This window comes from Bactrocera tryoni, chromosome 4 (genome assembly GCF_016617805.1).
Source record: "Bactrocera tryoni isolate S06 chromosome 4, CSIRO_BtryS06_freeze2, whole genome shotgun sequence".
Lineage (NCBI taxonomy): Eukaryota > Metazoa > Arthropoda > Insecta > Diptera > Tephritidae > Bactrocera > Bactrocera tryoni.
In genome coordinates this window covers 12,393,872-12,418,774 of record NC_052502.1, presented here as the reverse complement: position 1 = coordinate 12,418,774, position 24,903 = coordinate 12,393,872, and the positions used below count along the sequence as shown (strand labels likewise).

The following is a 24,903-nucleotide window of genomic DNA, read 5'->3' as shown; positions in this document are numbered from 1 at the left end:
GCGATTAGCACACTTTTATTGATAAGGCTACTTCCTACTAACCAGCGTTGATTGTGTTTCGAAGAAATTGCTATCAACTAAGCGGACTCTAATAATGAAATGTGACGCCAAACATAATGAATTAAACTCAGTAACATTCTAAGTTATTTGATTACGTACCTATTTGCTTATGTTATCTACACAAAACTGAGGTTAAGTACTTGTGCTTCTTTAACGTTATTTTTCCTCAACGTCTAAAAATACTAATTTCTTCAAGTGATACCATAAATATTCAAAATGTTTAGCTGATATACGATCTGTGGTTCTAAGTATTCTTTCATTTGTTTCACATGAATTAAATCTCAAAAAACACAATCTGGCTTGTAAATATTAAATAACTACTTCACCAGAAGCGAATTCGTCAGACCACGTGACAGGTATACACTTAGTATGCTTAGGTAATAGAAACATTATGCATTAAATTTGCTTATAAAGGGCGATCCATTCGAGGTTCACTACTTTTTTGAAGAAAAACCACACTCTATTTTCAAATTTAATGAAAGGAATGTTTATTACAATTCTTTGGCATTTACTTTTTGAATATTATTTCTTCCAAATGTTGGAAGCGGCAGATGGTCCATCCGTTAAGTTCAATTTTCGATGACTCGTTCGAGCATTTCGACTGGTAACTGACGAATGACACACGTGATGTTTTGTTCCAAGGCCTTAATCGAAGCGGGACTGTCCGCATAGACTTTAGACTTTACATATGCTCACAGGAAAAAGTCTCACACTGTAAGACTATCATCAAATAATTTGGTGCCAAACAACCGGCCTAAAACGTGAAATTATCTGCTCATCGAAGAAAATGCGGCAATCTTGCTTGTTTACATACTCCTTGAGTCAGAAATGTGCCTCGTCGCCGAACAAAATATGACTCTTAAACGTCGAATCTTCTTGGAACTTTTCAAAGAGCCTATAGAGCGGATCGATGTCGATTGAGAAGGTCGAGCGGCTTCAGTTCTTGCACAAGCTGTATTTCTATTTAAGATCTCAACTTGAAATGCGCCAAGTCATTCCATACGTTAGTCCGACTTGCTGCGACCGCGCCGAATCAACTCTCCACGGTCTTCGAGCACACTCTCAGCTACAACATTTATTATTTGTATGCCTGTATATACTTGTATGTATAAATTATGCGTCACTAAATCGTTTATAACTAGTTAATTTTGATTTATCTTTGATGCAAAACCGTTATGTTGGCGCGGTGAAATCTGTTCTCACCAAATCAATATTTTCGATAAGGCAAATATAATGGCAAAATAAATAACAACAAGGTAGATAAAAGCTAACAAACTATAATAAGCCGTTTCCATAGGTGAAACATGTTTCTGCGCTCATACAATGTGTCAAAAAAGCACGCCGAAATATTCTCGGGTAAAGATATTTAAAAAAAATGTATTCTGCTAAGTTGGTAGGACTGTCCTTAACTACTATGTCAAATATGAGCGCGATCTATCAACCAGTTTGTTTACAGCAGCTGCTTAAGTCGGCACATCTCAGTAGTTTCAGTTCAGTTTACAATGGATAAAATTGTTGAACCAAGAATTTGTCTCAGATTTTGTATTTCTAATCTAATTTCGTCTGCGGAATCATTGGAAATGTTGGAAAAGTCTTACGGGGATTCAGTTATATCAAAAACACAAGCCTATGAGTGGTGCAAAGCCTTCAAAGAGGGCCGTGAGATAGTTGCTGACATGACTCGTTCTGGACGACCTTCAAACTCTTCAACTGATGAAAATATTAAAAAATGGTGCTTGAAACTCGACGGGCAAGTGCTAGAGAAATGGCAAGAGAGCTTGACAAGTCTCGCGAGTCCGTTCGAAGGATTTTAGTGGGTATGAAACGCGTACTTGATTGACTCTTTCACATAAAATTGAATTTTTTTTTAAAAGAGTACCGTAAACAGGTCTCTTTGAACATGCTTGATCATGCGAATTCCGATCCCACATTCATGGAGAGTATTATAACTGCCGATGAGACATGAGTTTATGATTTTGACATGCAAACAAGTTAACAATCATCGGAATGGAGGGGAAAAACGAGCCGAATCCAAAAAAACCACGCCAAAGCCAATCAAAAATCAGGATGATGCTCATTGCTTTCTTCGATATTCATGGTTTGGTGCATCATGAATTTGTTCCGGAGGGACGGATGGTCAATAAGAAGCTCTATTTGCCTGTATTGAGACGTTTGCGTGAGAACCTCCGTTGAAAACGGCCGGTATTGTTGAAGTACCCTCGCATCGAGCCATAATTGTCACTGAATTTAAAGCCAAAAACACAATGAATACCATTGATCAACCACCGTATTCACCAGATTTGGCTCCGTGGGATTTTTTCTTTTTCCACAAACTGATATTGCCGCTCCATGGAGCTCGTTTTCAGTCGATAGATGAGATAAAAAAAAATTCGCTGAAGTGCTTATGAAAAGTATTTCGAGGACTGGAAAAATCTTTAAATTTATTTTGAAGGCGACAAAATAAATATTGATTAATAATTAAATATTTTGCGTCTTATTTGCAATTTCCGGGTACGTTCTTTTCACAATGTATATGTATTAAATACCTGTGAGGAGTAATAACTGTTGGGGTAACTGATTATAGCCGGCTGAACTGGTAATAACCATAATCATTGGTTTAACAATTTTTTGATAATAAAACACACTCTTAATGTAATATATCTCTGTGAGTATCAGAATGGCGTATATACCAACTGATCAAATTTGACTCGGACTTAAAAAATGTAGCGAAAGACGCACCATATGATGGATTAACGATTTTCATGCTTCTATTGGCTCAAATTGAGCTTATTTTAAAGGCGATAATAAAGTCTACTAAAATATGTGGAAATGTTGTTTTTTGTCAGGCTGAGTTATATTTGATCAGATCGACAGTTATATTTCAATATTAGGTGGTTTGGTTTATGGTTTTTTGAATAGTTTATCAAAAGCGTGTGCTCTAAAGTCTGATACATTTTTTCCATTCTTCTGAGGTCTGATCAAGATAATTCCTACGTATTGCAGCCAAAAACTCGTACTCGACTATTCGAAGGGTGTGAAGGTTGTGAGCCTTGATACGGAGGAACTTGTCTGCCTTTCATTACCTTCCGTGCTTAGCATGTAGCTTCTTCTAGAGATTGAAGCGGACTTTCATATAACTAATTTAAAATATTTTTCTAGCTTGAGATAATCTGTTTTATGTTCACTCAAAGTTAGATCCCCAAATGCCAAGTATTGTGGGTTTGGCAGCTGTTTTTTTTTTTACGGAGCGAAAAATTTGTCTGTCGATTTTTATAATAGAAAAAATATAACAACGAACTTGTTTGGGGTTTTGTGTTTCCAAGTAATCACGACTACAAATAACCGAAAATGTTGCAAGAGTGCCTTCCAAAAGCCCTGGATCTAGTGCAAAAAACGACGTAGAGCGGAGACCGCAAAAGAGATGCTTGATAACGTAGCTGAGAAGCGTACATCCATCAACTACTCGTACATCATAACTGATGACAAGATGGGAGTTTATAAATATGACGTCAAAAATGTTCACCAATTTATCGAATGACGCTCTAAAAATGGCCCGCAATTGAAAAAATCTGAAGGCCATCTTAGCCGAGACTTATAATAGTACATATGTATGTCTACAGAAAGTTGGATTAAGCGTTGTTTGCATTGATTCAGCAGTATATCTTTTTTGTATTTCTTCTGCATTTTTTTCAGTCCGGATCAAATTTGATCATATGATATATGACATATTCTGGAAGGCCTCCTATTTCCCGTCACAAGTACATATGTATGTATGGTTCTAGATTTAAATCAAGTGGTTTGGGAGTTAGATACAACATACCGCTCAAACTCAGAAAACTATCTTTTAAGGCTTTCGTAGTAGTGATCCCTCTCAAGCCTGGCTCTTGCATTTGATCGCGGTTCGGAGAGTGGTATAAATTCGTATCAGAATCCTGGAAATGCCGCGTTTTTGCGATTTTTAAACCTCAAATTCAAATACATGATATGATAATGTTCTGGAAATTTTACAAATAAAAATATATATCATTTTACGAGTGTTATTGCATATTTATTTTGGGCGTGGAAATGCAAAGTCATCGAAATGTGCGGCCACTATCTTCTCTAACACTTGTGCTTTATCTTTTGCAGATTAAGATCTTCATGAGAAAGAACGACACACCTGCGTTCCTACGGCTGTAAATATTGCAAGTCAATATTCACAACCAAATTATTGGGTGCTGACTTTTAAGTTTTCTGATATTGAAGATTAAATAAATAATGAGTTTTGGCGTTTGTGGAGGGAAATACGACGATTTAATAGACCATTTGAGTACAAACTTTTTCTAGTGTGAATGGCATCTAGAACTTTTTTTGGACAATCCCAGCTTACCTCATATTATGCATATCATCGATGGTATCAGCCTCACCCTCGATAGATCAACTCTTCGATACCATTTTGTAGTACGATTGAACTTTTTCGAAAAAAATGACCTCAATATTGATGTGCTTTTTTCAATCTTTAGATAAAAAAAAGTTGTTGGGGATATACTTGGAGATTACGATGAATGTGAAATACTTCTAATATATTCCGATCCGATTCGCAAATGGCTTGGTCACCTCCACAAATACTATACTTTCAAGATTGAGTACGTGCCTCTCAACAGAGAGTTTGTTGAAATTTCCGAAATTTCCTCTTCCAAAAGCGCAAGCCAATTCGATTACGTGGAGTATGTGAGCCAAAACTGCAATATAATTTGTAGAGGGTACGCCGATATAGGTGATATTCTAAAAATAATTATTAGCGCTTTCTTAAAAACGTATTTATAGGTGCTCACTTCAGATTTGATAAGAAAAAATTCGGTAAAAATTCACGCCAAATTATTTTAATTATTATTTATAGCCAATTTCTAATTAAACTATTCGAATATTTCAAGTGCAGTCAATTTGGCAGGAATGATTGATTTATATACAGCCAAATGTCACGGTTTAAGATTCCAACTGATAATCAGCAGTCCGTTGCATGCGTGAAATGATAAAAATTTATTACCACTCGTATCAGGTCTTGCACGCCCAAAATAATTAAGAGATGACAAATCGCTACTTTTGGATTGTAGAGCAGGAAATTGCTCATGTGCTTTGTCAGCAATAGAGCTCAACCCTATTTGAAAGTGATTATAAAATTTTAAAATATTTAAGTGTTATTCTGAAATCTCAAGTAGAAAAGGTAAGATATGGTCAGACATGATAAGAGGGTAGGGAAGATGTGGCTGCTTAAAAAAAATCTAAAGTACTTGGCATAGGTTAGGTCGTGGGGCTGAACCACGCAATAAAAGTAACGCAGCATTCCAATTAGACAGCGGTCCTCTGGACGGTTAATGACAATCCCAGCCACTTTGGTATTTTCGCAGAAGGCGTGTCTACTGAGATATTTAAACTTCAGTACGGCAAAAGCTGTAGAGTTGAGAATAAACTGTCTGATTTCATCTTGTCTCCCTCCATACAGCTTTGGACAGAATCTAAAAATACATGTAACGGATGATCTATTTCCAGGTCCAATACTTTTTAAAAGAAAAAATACAGAAACTTCTTGGATAATGTTTATTATTATTCGAAAGAACATTCTTTGGCATTTAATATTTGAAGATGATTTCTTTCAAATGGATATGGTTCATCCGTTGATTCCAATTTTCAATTACTCGTTCGGGCATTTGAATCGGAGCGGGATGGTCCGCATAAACTTGGGATTTAAATATCCCCACAGGAAAAAGTCAAACGGTGTGATCTCACACGATCTTGGTGGCCAATCGACTCTTCCAAAGCGACCACGTTCGTCTTTGTTTTTTTCTGGATGAAATGGCAGCTCTTGAATCTCTTTAGGTTGCTCCTCGTTCCAAATGCGGCAATTTTGCTTGTTTACTTACCCATTGAGCCAAAAAATGGCCTGATTGCTGAAAAAAAATGGATCGAGAACGTCGGATCTTCTTAGAACATTTCAAGAACTCATAGAACGAGGCGATGTCGCTTGGGAAAGTCATTCGGCTTCAGTTCTTGCACAAGCTTTACTTTGCGCGTTTTCAATTTAAGATCTCGACATTAAATGCGTCAAGTCGTTCCATAAGTCAGTCCGAGTTTCTGCAAATGGCGTCGAATGGTTTTCGTGTATACTCTCAACTACAGCTGCTATATTTCTTTACTGCATGCTGGACGCGGTCTATTCGGACGAATATTATCCAATCATGAATGCTGGGTCTCAAGATGGGTGATGGTGTTGCCAATAGTACGCTCAGCAGGTCGATTATGTGGACCAGAAGTTGAGCAAAGAGCGTGAAACACATTCTTTACAGAACGTGAATTTTAATAAAGTTAAACAAGTAACCGGAACGGACCCGGATTATTATCCGCCCAAGGACTGTGAAATCGGCACCATTCCTCGAAACTACTTCAGGAATGCTTTATGCCGCTACAACAACCGTTGTCGAGTTATGATTACCGACTGTTGGATGCTTGAATTTGAAGCTCGTGATCTCGGCGAGATTTGGTTTCAACAAGACGGCACCACTTTCCACTTATCGTATCAATCAATGGATTTATTGAGTGAACACTTAAGTGAGCAGATAATTTCACGTTTTGGGCCGGTCGTTTCGCCACCAAAGATTGTGTGATATCCTGTGGGTATATGTAAAGACTAAAGTCAAGGACAAGGAAGCACAGAAAATGGGTCTGGCAGTGAGCGAGGGCAAAACAAAATATCTCCTGTCATCAAACAAACAGTCGTCGCACTCGCGACTTGGCTCTCACGTCACTGTTGACAGTTATAACTATGAAGTTGTAGATAATTTCGTCTATTTAGGAACCAGAATTAACCCACCAACTATGTCAGCCTGGAAATCCAACGCAGGATAACTCTTGCCAACAGGTGCTACTTCGGACTGAGTAGGCAATTGAAAAGTAAAGTCCTCTCTCGACGAACAAAAGCTAAACTCTATAAGTCGCTCATAATTCCCGTCCTGCTGTATGGTGCAGAGGCTTGGGCGATGACAGCAACCGATGAGTCGACGTTACGAGTTTTCGAGAGAAAAATTCTGCGAAAGATTTATGGTCCTTTGCGCATTGGCCACGGCGAATATACGCATTCGATGGAACGATGAGCTGTACGAGATATACGACGACATTGGCATAGTTCAGCGAATTAAAAGACAGCGGTTACGCTGGCTAGGTCATGTTGTCCGGATGGATGAAAACACTCCAGCTCTGAAAGTATTCGAACTGGCGCCACGTAGCGAAAAGAAGAAACGACTGGCGCGCTGTTGTTAACTCGGCTATAATCGCGTAAGCGGTGTCTACGCCAATTAAGAAGAAGAAGAAAGTCAAGGCGGACAGTCCTGCTTCGATGCAGTCCTCGGAGCAAAACATCACGCTTGCCATTCGCCAGTTACCAGTCGAAATGCTCGAACGAGTCATCGAAAATCGGACTCAATGCTGGACCATCTGGGACGTAGCCGCGGCCAACATTTGACAGAGATAATCTTCAGTTAAAGAAAGTTAAAAAAAAGTTGCGCAAATAGAAAAGAGCAATGCTGCGCTTTCTTTAATTGATATTTCTGTAGAATGCTGTTATCTTTTAATTAGATCGTATAATATTCCACCACAAGATATGGACAGATTATAATAAGTCAAAAAATGTTTTGTCACGCTTTCACAGAAATCATTGCTCGTATTTAATCAATATTAGGGGTGTTCTTATTACTTATTAAAGCTATATTTCGAACTTGTATGAAAAATATAAAAAAGTCTGAGGAGGGAAAAATGTAAGTCGAAGAAATACTCTCATATTAAAATGCTGAAACATGTTGATTTTGATATGCGTCTCTGCTATATGACAGGTAAGTTAAGTAGTCTTCGAGGTCTCTTGACTCGCTTAAAATTTAGAAAATTCATATAAACCTCTTTTAGGAGTTCAGTGATTCTTCTTTCGATTATGGCGTTGACTTTGTTTAACTTCCTTAATATCTGTGCTTCAAATAATGGGTTGTCAAAATCAGTTATTTCAGTTATTTTATGAATTTTGGGATTTATGGGGAGCTTCTTAAAGGTTGGTTGTAGGTTTGGATGTTGTTATTGGAATTTATCGTCGCAAATGCGATACCTTCAGGCTTCTATAAGACTGAAGAGTTGAAAAATCGTCTTCATTTTTCACTGAAGCAGAAATTCGAGCCACAAAGCGCATCCGCTTTCGAGCACAGATGCGTACTATGATGAATGAACGACGCTTTCACCTGTGCTTGCGAGAGTTCTTCTATCATTTTCATTATCTTATCAGCAAACCAACACATACACAAGATGCGTCTATTTGTATTTAGTACCGAATTTGAGAAATTAGTGAGAGTCATAATTTTCACGTTGATAACACAATAATTTACCTGGAAACTCCTGGTCGATGGCATGAAGATAACACTGAATGGAGAGTGGGAAATAAAGAGTAGAATGCTAAACGTGGTTTGATAATAGAAGAACGTGCGATGATATGGATACATATGTATATAGTACATACATACATGTAACTGTAAATGCATGAAGGTGTATTGAGCAAGGTCTACCTGTTCATAGAAGAGTTGATTTATTTGCAAAATTTGTGGTTGAGTCCCAGCAATTGCCTATCTACGTGAGCTTTTGCTATAAAAACTCACTAGAGCCACTCGGGGAGCAATTGATTTGGAAAGCGTTTAGTCGACAACGGACGCGATTGCCATACAGACCGAATATTGCTTTAGAAACCAAAAAAATAGAAATTTAAGTGCTGAAAGTGTGTTCGACTTCCCAAGCAGAAAACAAAAAACATTACAAAGATGATTGACCTATCGAGGAAGTGCTTTATTGTCTTAATCTGTTTTACTTGTGCTTTAGCGGTCGATTTGCAGTACTCGGAAATAGTAACGGTTAACAATGAAACGCGTTATATTGTGCTCAATCCAGATGCCGCTTTGACTTTGTTCAATAAAAACCATTACGTCGGCGGACAATATGTTTTCACATCCGGCAAGAGAATCACAGGTGAGTGTCATTGGTTGCGGTTGTTGTTACGCGCCGAAATTTTATGGCAACTCTAAAACAACTAAAATGAACGAAATTGTATACAAGTGTTACAGATTTGAACTAAAAATTGTGTTGTGTTGTTGACATATTTTCGAGTATTTTTGTGACAATGTGTTAAGTAGCTCAAGTCCACTTGAGTTAATGTATACATATTGTGTTTTTCTTAACAAATTTTTGGAGGCAAGACTTTCTGTTTTATCCCATAGAACACCCAAAATTGGTGGCTTTAAATTATGACAAATAGCGAAAAAGCATTCGAAGAAATTTTTTTGAGGATCAAATTCTTTTCTTTATATTTCTTAACTCCATTTTTAGGATAGCCTTTAGCCTTTTCAGCGTTTTCACTCAATCTTGCATATCATATCTGGCTGCCCACGAATTCCCAAACAAATTCTTTGACAAACGAAAATAGCCAACGAACCATAGCTTCGCCAGATCTTCGAAATTTTACATTTTAAAACTTCCGTCATTTTCTGAACGCAAAAAGTAAGGTGAATCAATTTCATTCCCTTAAAAGTGATCTCTGACCGTTAAAACGCACTTTGCCTAAGCTTTTCAAATCTTCAAAACAGTTGAAGCGGTCTTTTTCTGGTAAGGCCTTCAATGCCTCCTTCTCTTCGGTTTTTATCTACTCGATCATGTCAAAATGGCCTTCCCGGTTTGCCCTTTTGGGTTTGTTGAATAGTCAGAAGACGTACGGAGTTAGATCAGGTAGACGACGGTGGTTGCCAATATTTGTTAGCTCACAATTTTGGCCATTTCAGACGAATAGGTTGATGGAATGCCGCATAACGAACAGATAATATACTTTAATGACAGTTTGGCCCGGCGAAAGAAACTCACAGTACACCACACTACGTTAATCACCTTTAATTTTTGATCAGAGTAGTATACCATATAAGGAGTGATCCATTTCGAGGCTCCCTACTTTCTTAAAGAAAAACACAGACACTTCGAATTTAATGAGGAATGTTTATTATCATTCGAAAGAACATTCTGTGGCATTTATTTTCGAGATTGTGTTTTTCAAGTGTTGGCCGTGTCTCAGATGGTCCATCCGTTGAGTCCAATTTTCGCTGGTTCGAGCATTTCGACTGTTAACTTTCGACTTACACGCGTGAGGTTTTGCTTCAAGGCTTGAAGCGAAGCGGGATTGTCTGTATAGACTTTAGGCTTTATATATCGCCACATGAAAAAGGCTAACTGTGAGATTTCACCCCATCTTGGTGACCAATCAACCGGCCCAAAACGTGAAATTATCTGCTCACCGAAGTGTTCTCTCAATAAATCCATTGATTGATGCGATGTGTGTGTGTTATCATGGCGCGATTAGGGTCGGCATTAACGGTCACGTTCCCACCCTGATCATTTAAAAAAAATAAAAAAAACGACTGATTATTCCCCCTGTCCACGAACCACACCAAACCATTGTTTTTTCTGGATGAAATGGCAGCTTTTGAATCTTTTTAGATGCCAATTGCGCCAGAAATGGGCCTCATCGTTGAATAAAATTTGGCTCGAAAACATCGAAACTTCTTGGAACTTTTCTAGAGCCCATAGATTGAGGCGATTTCACTTGGGATGGTCAAGCGGCTTCAGTTGTTGCAGTTGTAGCTGTATTTTGTACGCTTTCAATTTAAGATCTCGACGTAAAATGCGCCAAGTCGTTCCATATGTCAGTCGGCGATACTCGAAATATATCATTCACACTCGATAAAAATACAATGAATTTTGAAAAATTGTTTAAAAACGTATATCAGACAGTTCCTATACAAAAGGCATATGCCAAAGTATTTATTATTATAAAAAAATAATATTATTAAATGAGATTCATAAACTACTTGATAAAACCTTATTATTGATAAATTATGGGTCGACTAATCGGTTAAGAACTTTAAGATCAAGTAACTTCCCGAGAATTCAATACGGTTACAATAGAAAATGTCGAAAATCAAGTAGCTTACTTAGTGAACGATAGAACTATCAATACTATCAATAGCGCCGATAGATCGAGAGTAAGCTTTTATAATTATTTGCTCTAAAAATGCTTTCCCAAAATTTATGACTTTTGTAACTTTTGATTTCTACCATATTCGTTACAGGCGATCGCTTGATACTCAACTTCCAGGACTCAACGCAATTCACTAAAGGTGAAGATGTTGAAGCTCTACTACGTTATCCAGCCAAGGGTACCGATACAAATATCATAACTCAGGTGGACATCTACGCAGCAGTATCCTCAGAAGATGCTGACTCCTTCTTCGTCGATGGCGGCATAAACAAATCCTTTTGTGAGATACTTATCGCTGGCAATAAGACAAGTTATGTCGAGTTTGAGATGTTCATTTATGGTTATTAGCTGTACATAATGTGTGCCGTTACATTGAAAATGAATACATGAAATAATTTTTGTTGAGCAAAAATTTTTATCTCTGGTAAACTTAGAGAACAAAGATAACTTAATAAAACTGTGATTTTAAGTAAAATTGAAATAATGGAAATAAAAGATAGTGATGCTACGTTGAGCGTAGCAACAAGTTTGGAATATAGATTAAGTTCTTAGAGTTTTCCACAATATTTTCTAATAATAACAATATTTATAATATAAATAATAATGGGTTTGGCTTGCTATTTATTACAGAAAACTTTTTCCCTTTTTTGTTCGGCTTATGAAATTATAATCACGTTTGGTGATCACGAACGCATTTGAATAATGATAATCGGTTAGGAATTGATGTACTAAAATGCATACGTATAGAATCCAAGTAATGAAACCGAATTTTCAAAGTTGAGTTTTCGAAATCGAATTCTCGAAAATGAAATTTCGACATTGAATCTTAAAGACGTAATTTTCAAATTCGACATTTCGAAAAAAAAATTCGACGTCGAATTTTCGAAGTCGATTTTTTAAGTTCAACATTTCGAAATAAAAATTTCGACGTTTACTTTTCAAAATTAAATATTTGAAATTTTTCTTAAAACTACTGCCGAATTTCGAAAATAAATTTCGACATTTAATTTTTGAAACTAAATTTTCAAATTCGAGAATTCGAAATAAACATTTTAACATCGATTTTCGTTTTTTTTGTGATCACAGTCGCTTTCGAACAATGCCAATTAGTTAAACGTAGTTACACTAAAATTAATAAAGCGATGTACATACGTATGTATGTATGTATATTGTACATACATATGTAAGTAATGAAATAGAATTTTCAAAATCAAATTTTCGAAGCCGACTTTTCGAAAATGAAATTTCGACATTGAGTTTTTGAAACTAAATTTTCAAATTCGAGATTTCGAAATAAAAATTTCGATTTCGAAATCGAACTTTCAAAATTGAATTTTTGAAATTTTGTTTTTAAGCAATTCCATTTATGTGCTTTTTTTCCTCCACAACTCTCATAATTTATTGGTGGTAGAACATCAAATTTAAGAGTACATTGACCAAAAAAAAACAATACCTGAAATTTATGTTTCAGGAGTAAAAAAAGAAGGAGGAGAAAAAAACGAAGCTGGTATATATTATGATTAGAGATAAGTATATAAATATACGTAGATATTTATACCATATGTCCTTTTATCCCCTCTCTGGTTTTTTATTATCATTATTCGTTTAGAAAGTCATACATATGGGCTTATCTAAAAGTCCAAGTATAATAGAGGCAAGATTGCGACGCACCACGCGAAAATCGAAACCATCTGACATAGTTTCATAGTAATTGTATACAAAGCTTTCTCTTTCTTTCGCCAATAACTTCGAATTACTGTTCTTCTCAGTAAAACGCACTTCGAAAAACCCGCCAAAAAATTATCACTCGCAATCTCTATTTCTATCAATTCTGGTAAAATTTATTGACTTTTGTTCATACGATGTTTGTGCTTAGAGAACTATCTATCTCTCTCTCCCGCTCTTTAATATTGACCCTAATGTTTTCCAATATGCTATAGTTTGGTTTCATAAGCTTGTTCCATAAAATTAACGGACTGATTAAGCGATCTATCAGTTTTGAAAAAGTCCATTGAACTTTGATCGTAAGATTATCTGTTTTAGTGAACGATCTTTATCTCTATCTCGGGCTCATTAGATTGTTCCGAATATTATCATATAAAGCTGATTTTTCATAACACATTTCCTCAACAGAATTGCCAACTGCTCTGAAATTATACGCGGTGGTCGAGCTTTATTGCCGAGGAAGGTATAATTGACAAATTTTATTCGTTGTTTACTATTTTTCGCTATAATCTTATTATTTCTGACAGTAAACAATTGACGTATTCCAGAGATTACAGTCAGAATTTATAATTAAAAGAAGTTCTATGACCAAAAAAAATGGAAAATTTATTGAATTCGGGCGTTTGTAGATATTTTCTAGACAACAAACTTGTACGCTAATTTCGCAGTTGATTCTACTTATCTTTGGCAAATTTATAATTACTTTCTTATCAAACGGTAATAAGTTAATATTTGTTTTATATTGGCACGGTCGTACGACTTTATTGGCAACGGCAGCGCTTGCGGTAAGTACGCAAAAATACTCAATTCATTACAATTTGAATTCAGAAATTAATATATTTCTTTATCACAGCTGATAATCGCTTTTATGGCGTCGTGCCCGTACTCCATCTGTCTACATACATGCATAACAACGCACAGACTTTTGGAGTTCCTCTTCTATATATAAATATGTAGGTATGTATATCTAGCAGCCGCTTCCTATATGGCAACACGAGTACTTTCGAGTAGTGCATACTTGAAATTACAATGTGCTTATTTGCTCAACTAAACTGGAGGGTAATTAGAGATAGTCCAGGCGTTAAAACTAGATAATTGTCTGAAGTCGATGGTATTATTAGCACTTGTCGAACAAAACAGTAATCATACTCAGATTATGATATAAATATATATAATTATTATTGGCGAGAACTTTCAAAACTTGCTATATATAGTATTATTCTACAAATGCAATTCTATTGTTGGTGAGTACTTGTGAGACTTGACAAGCTGATATGGTCTTCAACTTAAACACGTCACTTATATTGGAGATTATGGATTTCACCTGGCTAAAGTACGATTTTCGTATTTGTATAATGATTATAACTATACAGGGTGTCCCATCTTGTATGTCCGTATGTAAAAATTATATAACATCATAGAAAACCCAAAAAATTCACTGCTCATTTCGAGTAAATTTTAAGTTCGTCAACTGTTTTGCAACCTGTACAAATTATTATACTCTGAAAGAAACGTCAGAGGCGCTTTAAAATATATACTTATAAATAAAATATCAGGCATATTCCTCTGTCTATCCCTTTGTGCTATATACGCGAACAGTTTCTCAGCTTTTGGGATATGGATCGTAAATTTTGCATATGTTCTCTCAAAGAAGCTGCTTATTTGCCGGAACCGCCGATATTGAACCACTATACGTGCTCTTCAACTGTTGCTTTCGGCTGTTATAGATGCACAAGACTTAGAGAGTTTGCAATAATTCGTACGACGTTTCTAACAGCTCTCATCATTGAGCTTTGTGGGTGTCATTGACAATGAATCATATAATAATAGGTCAAATCAAAAGTCAGCGGCCAGATGATGAAAGATGGCACTACCAGAAATAAATCCATATGGTTTTTTGATAGCCCTAACCTAGAATAGGCGCTTGTATAAATTTCTGCTCATTAGTTTGTTATTGTGAAAAAAAATGGAAAAAAAAGAAATTTCGTGAGTTGACAGTTGAAGACAAAACTTGGCTTGATGACGTGTTTCCGTACACTGTCCAGGGAAAGTCAACCACCAAAGATTGGGTTGCTAAGTTTAGACGTGGTGAAATGAGCACTGAAGACGATGAACGCTGTGGACTTCCGAAAGAAGTTGTAAGCGACGAAAACATCAAAAAAGTCCAAAAAATTACTTCGGATGACCGTAAAGTGAAGTTGTTCTAGACAGCAAGCACTCTAACGATATCAAATAAACGTGTTCATCATATCATTCACGAATATTTGGGTCTGAGGAAGCTCTGTGGGAAGTGGGTGCCGCGCGAGCTCACTTTTAACTAAAAACAAAAACAATTTGACGATTCGGTGCAGTGTTTGGTGATATTAAAATGTAATAAACCCGAGTTTTTGCGGCGATATTTGACAATGGTTGCAACATGGCTACATCATTTCATTCTGAAGTCCAATCGACAGTCAACCGAGTGTACTGCACACTATGAACCCCATCCAAAGCGTGGAAAAACGCAACAGTCGACTGTCATAGCGTCTGTATTTTGGATGCCCATGAAATAATTTTTTATTGACTATCTTGCAAAAGGAAGGACTATCAACAGCGAGTATTACATAGCGTTATTAAATCGTTTAAAGCATGAAATCGACGAAAACGGCTGCATTTGAAGAAAAAGAAATGCTGTTTCACCAAGACTTGACATGAATTGGGCTTCGATTTGCTTCCGCATCCACGGTATTTTACAAAACTGGCCTCCAGTGGCTACTTCGTGTCCACAGCTCTCAAAAGAATGCTCGCTGGGAAGAAATTTTCACCGAAGGAAGAAGAGATCTCAAAAACTGCAGTCTATATTGAAGCAACACAAATGGTATCGAAAAGTTGGAAGGTCGCTATAATCAGTGTATCACTTTTGAAGGGAACTATGTTGAATAAAAAACAAACGAACTTGACCAAAAAAATGTGAATAACTATGGTGTGGTCGTGAACTTTTCAATTGACTTGTTCATTATAACAAATAGTGGCCCACATATTTTCTGCAGAAACATTCTCTGAGTGAGCGGTTTAAAAACAATTCTTTTCATGCTCTCAGAAACGGTTAAAATACAAGATGGTATCTTTTGAGATGTACGTTGTCTTTACCAAACTTTTCTCATGGTCTGGTAATTGGTATAATCAGTGTTGAATGCTGAAGAATCATTTTAGATCAACCTTTTTCCCGATAACAAAATCTTATGTACTTGTACACATTTCAGCCTTTATTTTCTTCGTTTGCCGAATAATTATCTTTCCCACCTACAGCGCTTCCGAAAGTTTTAATTCTTTAAACCTTGGGTCCGAATTGAAAGTCGTGTAACCGTCTACTGAGAGTAGTGTATGAGGTCTCCCGCTCTTTTTGTGAGATTTTAAGATAATACTAGCTGATTCTACTAATAACCTACGTAGTGCTAGAGAGACCTTCTCTACAACTTTAAGAATTCTAGTGGAAAACGGGAATGTAATATATAAATTGTTATAAGGAAGGTTTCATATAAAAATTATAGTAGCGTTTTATTTACATAAAAATATTTCTATATTTGAAAGTTCTGAAAATTTTTATCGTAACAACAGCGACGCTAAACTGTTAATTTATATAATTTAAAATAAAAAAGTTTTATATAAAAGATTTTTGATGTTGATATACTCCTACATTTAAAGGGTTAATTACGATTTGAGTTTATAATTCCAGAATTTTTTGATAGTTGGCAACCCTCTTCCAGTCTGGATTAAAGTATGATTTATATATAAAATATATACAACTTATATGCGCTTCGACAAATATTTTATGTAGAAAAGTTCCTTGAGAATGTCACAAATTCTTCCAGACGATATCCTCAATAAAGTCCAGATAAGACGCAACCCTAGTATACAGGCTGGGAGTGACGCTGGCGCAGCCATCACCGGCCGACACCACTCCAATCACATGCATCTTTCGATACGCTTCGTCAATGATGAGGTTTAGCGGACCACCCGAGTCACCCCAACAGGCGTCGCTGATGGAATTCGGATCGCTGGCGCAGATTTGTGTGGGTAAAATACCGCGACTTGGTAAGACGCCGCCGCGCACATAAGCCTTTCTGCAATTTTCTGCAGAAATAGCCTTGACGCTTGCCTTTAGTAGTACATTGGATTGCCGACGTGCTGATATGAGTGGAATATGGAATATGGCCCGAAAAGAAAGAAAAAAATTCATTATTTATTTAACGAAATTACTGTTTTCAATAATTACTTTTCAACTCCGTTACGCCCCAACCGGTTACGTTGAGCGTCGCTGTGGGTGGCGGATCAGCCAGTTCTGTGTGCAGGCAAACTGGAAATACTAGAGAAGAGTATTCAACATCATTTTTCAGCTCTATTATGGCAATATCATCATACTTTTCCAAATTCCGATAGTTCATGTGTGGGTAAAGAGCCTGAAATATGGAAAACCATAAAATTATTGTGACATACATTTTGGTAGAACATGACAATATTACCTCGATGGGCACATCCACGGCGTTTTTCATTTGATCGGGATTATTGAAATCCGTTACACCCAAGCGCACAATAATCGGTTTGCTATCCGGTCGATTAACACAATGCGCCGCTGTGAGCACAAAACGTTTATCGATCAGAGCGCCGCCACAACGAAACTCATAAGGTGAGCTTTGTGGATTGATCGACGCATAGCCGATGGCCGCCATATGTGGATATTCGCCCGGGGCCACCGGCGATCCGCCCAATATATGTGGCACAGTGTAAGGCTCGGCGTATTCATCTAGTAAGCGGCAAGCTTTTTTCGCTTTTCGTTCCTGCGCACCGTCGAAGTCACCACGTGTCCGTTTGTCATCATTTGAATTTTTTTCACTTTCTAAGAAATCTTCTTTGGTGTCGAAAATTCCCAGCAAATTTCTTTCATTTGCCAGGGGACAACAGATGATCTCTTCATAAATCGTAAAACCACATCGTTTCACATCGGCTTTCGTAAGTCCAAGATTTTGCATTTGTTTTGCAATATCAGGACAATCCCGTGGTAATGCGCATCTGCCAAACACTCCTCCTTTGATTTCACATGGATTGCCCTCTGTAAGTGGAAAAATATATTTTTGTATTTAGAAAATATTTTGAGGTTATGTGACATAGTTTCATATAAAGAATTATTTTTAATGTCTTATATTTTCTAAAAATATTCTTTTTAATGTACAAAGGCACTTAATAAGTGTATCTATAAATAAAAATCGTGAGTAACAAATAATAATTGATTTTATAAAAATCGATAAAATCATAACAAGAACATGTCTAGAAGTACGGTTGTCCGCGGCACCATGAATACAGAAACATGTTCTCAGAGAAGTTATTTGAAATTATGCACATCATCGCAATAAATAGTAACGGGTTTTCAATAAAAACACTACAAAAGTTTAAACAAAACAATGCCGGTTTGGAATATCAATGAAAATCTTAATTCCTGTACGTATGGAACTCGATTTCTTTTGCTTGGCCACCACGTGCACGCTTGCCGAAGTCCAGACGCTGAACCCAATTTTCGGCGGTTTTCAAGCATAAATCAGCCGATACTGCTGTAATTTCACTTTCGATATTCGTACGAAATTCATCAATGTTCATCAATGGCTTGTTGGCATAGTCCATAGACTTGACGTAGCCCCACAGCAAACAGTCTAACGGAGTTAAATCACACGACTCAGCGGCCACTTGATTGGGCTATTTCTTGAGATAACACTTTCACTAAACTTGGTTTTCAATCAATCAATTGTGACATTCGCTGTGTGGCTTGTGGCGCCGTCCTGTTGGAACCACATGTTGTCCAAATCCATATCATCCACTTCGGGCCAAAAATATTCGGTTATCATTGAGCGTTAGCGATTGCCATTCACAGTAACGTGCCGGTCTTGATCATCATGGTAGAAGTACGGCCCTATAATGCCGCCGGCCCATAAGCCGCACCAAACCGTAATTTTTGCAATGGTGACTCATGAAGTACGTGTGGATTGCTGCCTGATCAATAACGCATATTTTACCTATTGATTCATTCAGCCAGAAATGAAGATGATTATTCGAAGAAAATCTGGATCATTTTCAATTTGTTGCTCAGCCCAATTCACGAACAAACAACAATTTTGGTGATCAAGTGGCTTCAGTTCTTGCGTCAATTTGATCTCGTAAGGATGGTGGCCGATATCTTTTCGCAAAATTCGCCAAAACGACGTCATAGAGATGCCAAACGCTTGAGAACGACATGCGAGAGACTGATTTGGGTCTTCCTCAATTGATGCGCCAGCCAGCAATATCCGTGACACTACGGGCACTTCTTTGTCTCACTGGCACGGGAACATTTTTTACTGTGCCTGTGGATTCAAATTTTTCACTAGACGTTCAATATTTTGATCTGACAGGACGAACACGACGACTATAAATTAGACGTAGTGCTCTTAAAGTTGAGTCCACTGGCTCCGAATTTCGGTAGTAAATTTAAATAATTTCGGCTCGTTGTTTGATCGTATATCTTTCCATGATGAAATGGCAAAACTTAGAGAAATGTCAAAAAAGCGGCAAAAAATATGGCGTCGTTTGCTGTTCCTATTGGAGTCCTTTGTAGCGTTTCTATTGAAAAACTGTTACTGTTTCTGACAACACCAAGTTGCTCACATCAGCAGATGATGTCACATCATTATTATAAGTCACGTCATTCTAAGAATTTTGCATCACGTCACGTGTTTGACATATAGCACAGTTTTTAGTAGCTTCTTTCTTATACTTAAAAAAATATCGCGTGATAACCACGTCACATCATACCATATAGATCACAAGTCACTTTCATATCACTAAAAAATTAAATTCATTATATTACATCATATCATATCACTCAAACGTCAGATTAATTATATCACATCATATCACTCAAACGTCAGATCCATCACATCGCTTACAAGTCGGTCAAACATCACATTATATCGCATCGCTCACAAATCGGTTAATTACATCGCATCTCATGTCACAAAAAATAAAGATCTATCGCATCGCTTCATCTCATCACCAAGTCAAGGTAATTACAGCACATCAAGTTACGAACAAGCCATATCAAGTAGAACTAGTCAAATTAAGAACATCACATCATTAGTCAGATTAATTATATCACATTAGTTCATGTCACTAGCAAGTCAAATCAATCACAACAAATTCAGAAATTGGCAACACACACACTTCACACATAACATTTTTTCATCATAACAGAACAAGCTGTTGGCCATTTCTGCTTCACTTCAAAAAAATCACGTGAAATCATATCACATGAATAGAGAACACGTCATTACAATTAAAACTTAAGGAAATAAAAAAATTTCACAACGCATCATAATTGGTTCGTGATGTCGAAATAATATAATACAAGTATATACAAGTATATCTACATACATACATATATACTTATGGAATGCATATTAACACATCACGTCAATGCTGTTTATTAGTTAATTTGGCGGAGTTACGGAAACTGCTTAGTAGTATGAAGTGAATTTCATTAAATAGATTTTTAAGCTTAAAAATAACTGCAAGAACAGCTCGGCAGCACATACACACTTATTTAGTCACTGCAAGTAGCACACCCATACAGATTTATTTAGGTACAAGACACGTGTTTAAGTATATTTGAATTAATTCCGATAGTAGTACTTGGAGTGATTAAAGCAAAGGCTGTCAGGTCGATGTCTGAATGACGCTTTAAAATACTTTGGAAATGAAAACTGACAAAGAAAAGTCGATTAAAGATCGCTATCTAGAGCATGAAAGAGATTCCTTAACTAGAATGCGTAATTAAAGCAGATTTTGATATTTTGATAATGTCGCATATCCCTCTGACTGAACATACTTACCAATTTCGGCAGCGGTTGTCGGCGACAATGTTGTTAGAGCAATATGCGCGCAAAAACACAATCTCAACACCAAACAAAGCTTATGCGTTGTAAACATTTTTTAAATGCACTAATTGATAGTAAGCAATTAAGTACAAAGCACGCGAGTAAGCCAAAAAGACAAGTCAAGAGTCAAGACAGTTTTGTTGTCACAACAGACTGCACACAATCTGATCTGCTCTGATCTGATCTTCAGACAAATTTTTTGCTCACTTTTATTTTTTACTCTATTTATGCTCAGTTCAATACAATACACCAGCGGCGATCGTGCGGCGAGATACGCTGTCGGCAATGTCAGCGATCTGTCTGCTCGCCTACTCAGATTTTATGAATTAATTGAAGCTGGGAGAACATCGCTAATCAAAGTATATTCATTCGTATATATGTATATCTAAATATACCGAATATATTTTGCATTTGTTTATATATATATATATACATATATACTATATATATCGATCGCCAGTGTTCGACTTATAGACGTGAATGAGTGCTTCTTTAAGTTTGATTACTATTTTGTTTGTGCGTTTTCAAGGTCTTCAAACATTTGCAAAACTATATCTTCACGTTTTCGCACTAATATACAACAGCAAGCAACAAAGACACAAATTATTTGAGAAAACTCGCGAAAACGAGATCTAGTTGAAATTAACGACTCTCTCGTAGCAATGCACCGCAACGACTGAGTTACTCAGACAAACTGTCTGCTGATCGAAAGCCTAGATTTTCTATAAACAACACTGTGCTACACAAGAAAATAATTTTTGTTACTAAAATGTTTTTATATATTTTTATTTATTTTCACAAATTGCTTAGCTATGCCGCTTTGTTTTCTAAAAATTTGTGAATGTTCGCTTATTTATCCAAAGGCTTCTAAATGCTAAAATAATTGTTTATACCTACTTCTAAGAGTTGATCCATTACGACATTTATAATCCGATGGCCAGAGCCTTCAAATATTCTTAAGAAGTTCTGAACCAAAAATGACAGCAGTAATAATTTGCTTTTGCATTCACTGTAACTTTTATTAAGCAGCGACCAATCACGAGCTGCTAAAATATGGCGCTTGGATCTGCCATCGATTGACATTGGAGCTGTTTAATGTCAACCGTCTAACCTCGATATTGATATAAGGGGTCCCGGTGGTCTAGCATCCTCAAATTAAGGGTGTTCTCTGGATTTTTGTTTAAGGCTTAAAAAAAGAGCAATCGATCTAAAATTTTTACAGTTTATTTATACACTTATGAAAAGTACAAAAATATTTTTTTGTTAAATAAAAAAAAATTTTAACAATATTTAAAATGGCGTCCAAAAAAAGCTATCTTAAAAAATGACTCCCGGTGCCGTTGCTGATTTTGACTCCTCAGAACATCTGAAACATAAAAACCAAATAAATTATTAATCAGTAGGAGTGCAGCTAACGCTCGCGGACTACAACCAAAAAAAAAATATTGAAAATTAAAAAAATTTTGCGCTTTTGCAGTTCAGATTCTGAAAACAGCTATTTTTGGACTAGTTTTAGATTGAAAAAAAGCGAAGTTCTTAAAATTAATATTTGATCGTAGTCCCAGCGATAGATATTGATCTTATAAACACCATATTAAAATTTCAAGTGATTCGGATAGATAGTTTTTTTTTTCATCAACAGTACGCCAAAAAAAGTAGTTTTGAGATAAATGACGTACACAGCATCCATTTATTGAGCTCCTCGACCGCGCGCTACCTGCTAAAACGGCTGTAGAAGCTAAAATAATGTGAATATCCTTCCAAAAATTTTACAGTATATTTTTAAAGGATTATACTTTCGAACTATCAAACAAAAAAAATCGATTTTTTGAAAATTCTAGACCACCGGGACCCCACAAGAGAAAATAAAGATTAAATATTTAAAACATAAATTTTAAAATTTTGGTTCAGTAGTCATTACGGTATGTGAAGAAATAAAATTTTCCGATTGTTAATGATATTTGAACTTGGGGCTGGAAAACAGAAATTAGTACTAACTTTCTGGGATATTTATACTTATTCTTCTTTATTGGCGTATACACCGCGTATAGACGATTTTACAACATCTTGCCTGTCGTTCTTGGAGATTCCAAGTGTAGTCAGGTGCTTCTCCACCTGGTCTTTCCGACGGAGTAGAGGTCTTCCTTTTCTTCTGCTTCACCCGACGGTTACTGCGACGAATTATCTCAGAACTGTAGTGTTTTCATTCATTCGGAAGATATGGCATAGCCAGCGTAGCTGATTTCTCTTAATTCGCTGAACTAGTGTCGTCGTATTGTCATAAAGCTCATAGTTCCATCGCCTGCGGTATTCGCCATTGCCAATGCGCAAAAGGACAGTAAATAAATAAGCAGAACCTTTCTCTCGATAACTCCTAAGGCCGACTTATCAGATGTTGTCATCGTCTATGCCTCTGGAACATATAGCAGGATGGTGATATTGATTGACTTAAAGAGTTTGGTTTTTGTTCATGGAGAGAGGACTTTACTTTTCAATTGCTGAGTCAGTCCGAGCTGATTTCGAGGCTGACGTTGTTGTTGGTGTTAATGTTGGTTCCAAGATAGACGAAATTATCTACGACTTCGAAGTTATGACTGTCAACAGTGACGTGGGAGCCAAGTTGCGAATGCGACGACTGTTTGTTTACTGACAAGAGATATTTCGTCTTGCCCTCGTTCACTACCAGATCCATTTGCTTCGCTTCCTTATCTTTCATGGAGAAAGCAGAACTAACGGCGCGGTTGTTGAGGTCAATGATATCAATAGTCTGTCGTTTGGTATTGAACGGCTCGGAAAGGCCCTTCCTGATCTCGACGGAGCTTTTGGTATTGCTCAACGTCAGTTTTCACACCCGTATTAGTTTTGCGGCGATACCAAATTCAGACATGGCGGCGTAAATCAGCTACTTTTCGTGCTGTCAAAAGCAGCTTTGAAATCGACGAAGAGGTGGTGTGTGTAGATCCTCTTTTCACGAGTGTTTTCCAAAACTTGAAGCATGGTCTATATCTGGTCAGTTGTTGATTTTCCAGGTCTAAAGCCACACTGATAAGGTCCAATCAGTTTGATGACGGTCTTGCAAGCAGTACGCTCGATAGAACCTGTTTTTGTAGATTAGGCAGAGCACATTTAAATTCCAATCGTCGATCATGCTTTCGTCCGACCATGTTCTACAATAATAACTACAATAATAACTACGACTATTTTACTGTAAGACTACTCCAGTTTAAGAGTTTTCATTTAAGCAGGATTATTATTATAAGAATTTGCTTTGAAAGCCCTGGGGTCTGGGGTTTGAAAGTATAATGTCCCTTTGCGAAAATTATTAGTCTTCAGATGGACTACCATATAAATATTGTGACATACATACGCTTAGCTAGTAGGTAGTAATTAGCTATCTAGTAATAAAACACAAGAGGATACGTGAGCACCAACTAGCTCCCATTCTCCCAATAGCGGTTCTAGGGTGCATTTTCTTGCAATTTCCTGCGATTCCGCTTTGGCCTGGTAGCCATACCAGTCTTATAACAAAGATCCTGGATGCTATTGTTAGCGAAATTACTCTGAAAGCACTGTTAATGAGTTCAAGGCTAGTATTGGAGGCAGCACTCCGGAGCAGTAGATCTACCGCTACCTTAATGGCTGCAACCTCGGCTTGGAAGACACTGAAATAGTCAGGAAGTCTGAAGATAGAGTTGATAGAGCGCTCCTGACAGAAAACCCCTCCACCAACCTTCCCCTCAAGCTTTAACCCATGCGTAAAGAAGCTCATTGCCGCTCTCCACCAAACGGCTTCTTCCCATGCAAAACTCCATTGTCGGTATATGGCCAGAGAAGGAGCTGCCATAGTTCGATTAAGCGACTTCATGATCCAAGTGATCCGGTATGAAGTCAAAGTGTGTGAGGATATCCGAGTGTTCTTCTAAGAACCAATATAAGGTTTTTCTAATTAAATTTCAATAATCCTTTTCCTTAGCTTTATCTTAATTTTTTAAAAGCAGATGATCAACATTTAACTCAACCAGCACTATCACCTTTTTATTAAATTTGTTTAAAAATAACTTTGTTCGTTTATGATTTTTTATCTTTTTATTTTAT

At 36.8% G+C, this 24,903-nt stretch overlaps 2 protein-coding genes across 3 annotated transcripts; one reads left to right on the top strand and one right to left on the bottom strand.

Moving 5' to 3' along the window:
• Positions 1–8,773: 8,773 nt before the first annotated feature.
• Positions 8,774–11,687, top strand: LOC120775374. The gene is made up of 2 exons (XM_040105536.1): positions 8,774–9,090; positions 11,235–11,687. The coding sequence occupies exons 1-2, from the start codon at positions 8,886–8,888 to the stop codon at positions 11,489–11,491; spliced, it is 462 nt and encodes a 153-aa protein (XP_039961470.1). The 5' UTR covers positions 8,774–8,885; the 3' UTR covers positions 11,492–11,687.
• Positions 11,688–16,438: 4,751 nt separating this feature from the next.
• LOC120775611 (serine protease Hayan-like) lies at positions 16,439–21,470 on the bottom strand. 2 transcript variants are annotated; one of them, XM_040105851.1, is made up of 5 exons: positions 21,242–21,470; positions 20,764–21,158; positions 17,371–17,957; positions 17,124–17,307; positions 16,439–17,035 (listed from the first exon to the last, which is right to left on the bottom strand). In XM_040105851.1, exons 2-5 carry the CDS (start codon positions 20,858–20,860, stop codon positions 16,704–16,706), a joined length of 1,200 nt encoding a protein of 399 aa, XP_039961785.1. In that variant the 5' UTR covers positions 20,861–21,158; positions 21,242–21,470; the 3' UTR covers positions 16,439–16,703. The 2 variants fall into 2 exon arrangements, with proteins under 2 accessions (XP_039961785.1, XP_039961786.1); XM_040105852.1 differs by having other exon boundaries at positions 21,315–21,470.
• Between the last annotated feature and the right edge of the window lie 3,433 nt (positions 21,471–24,903).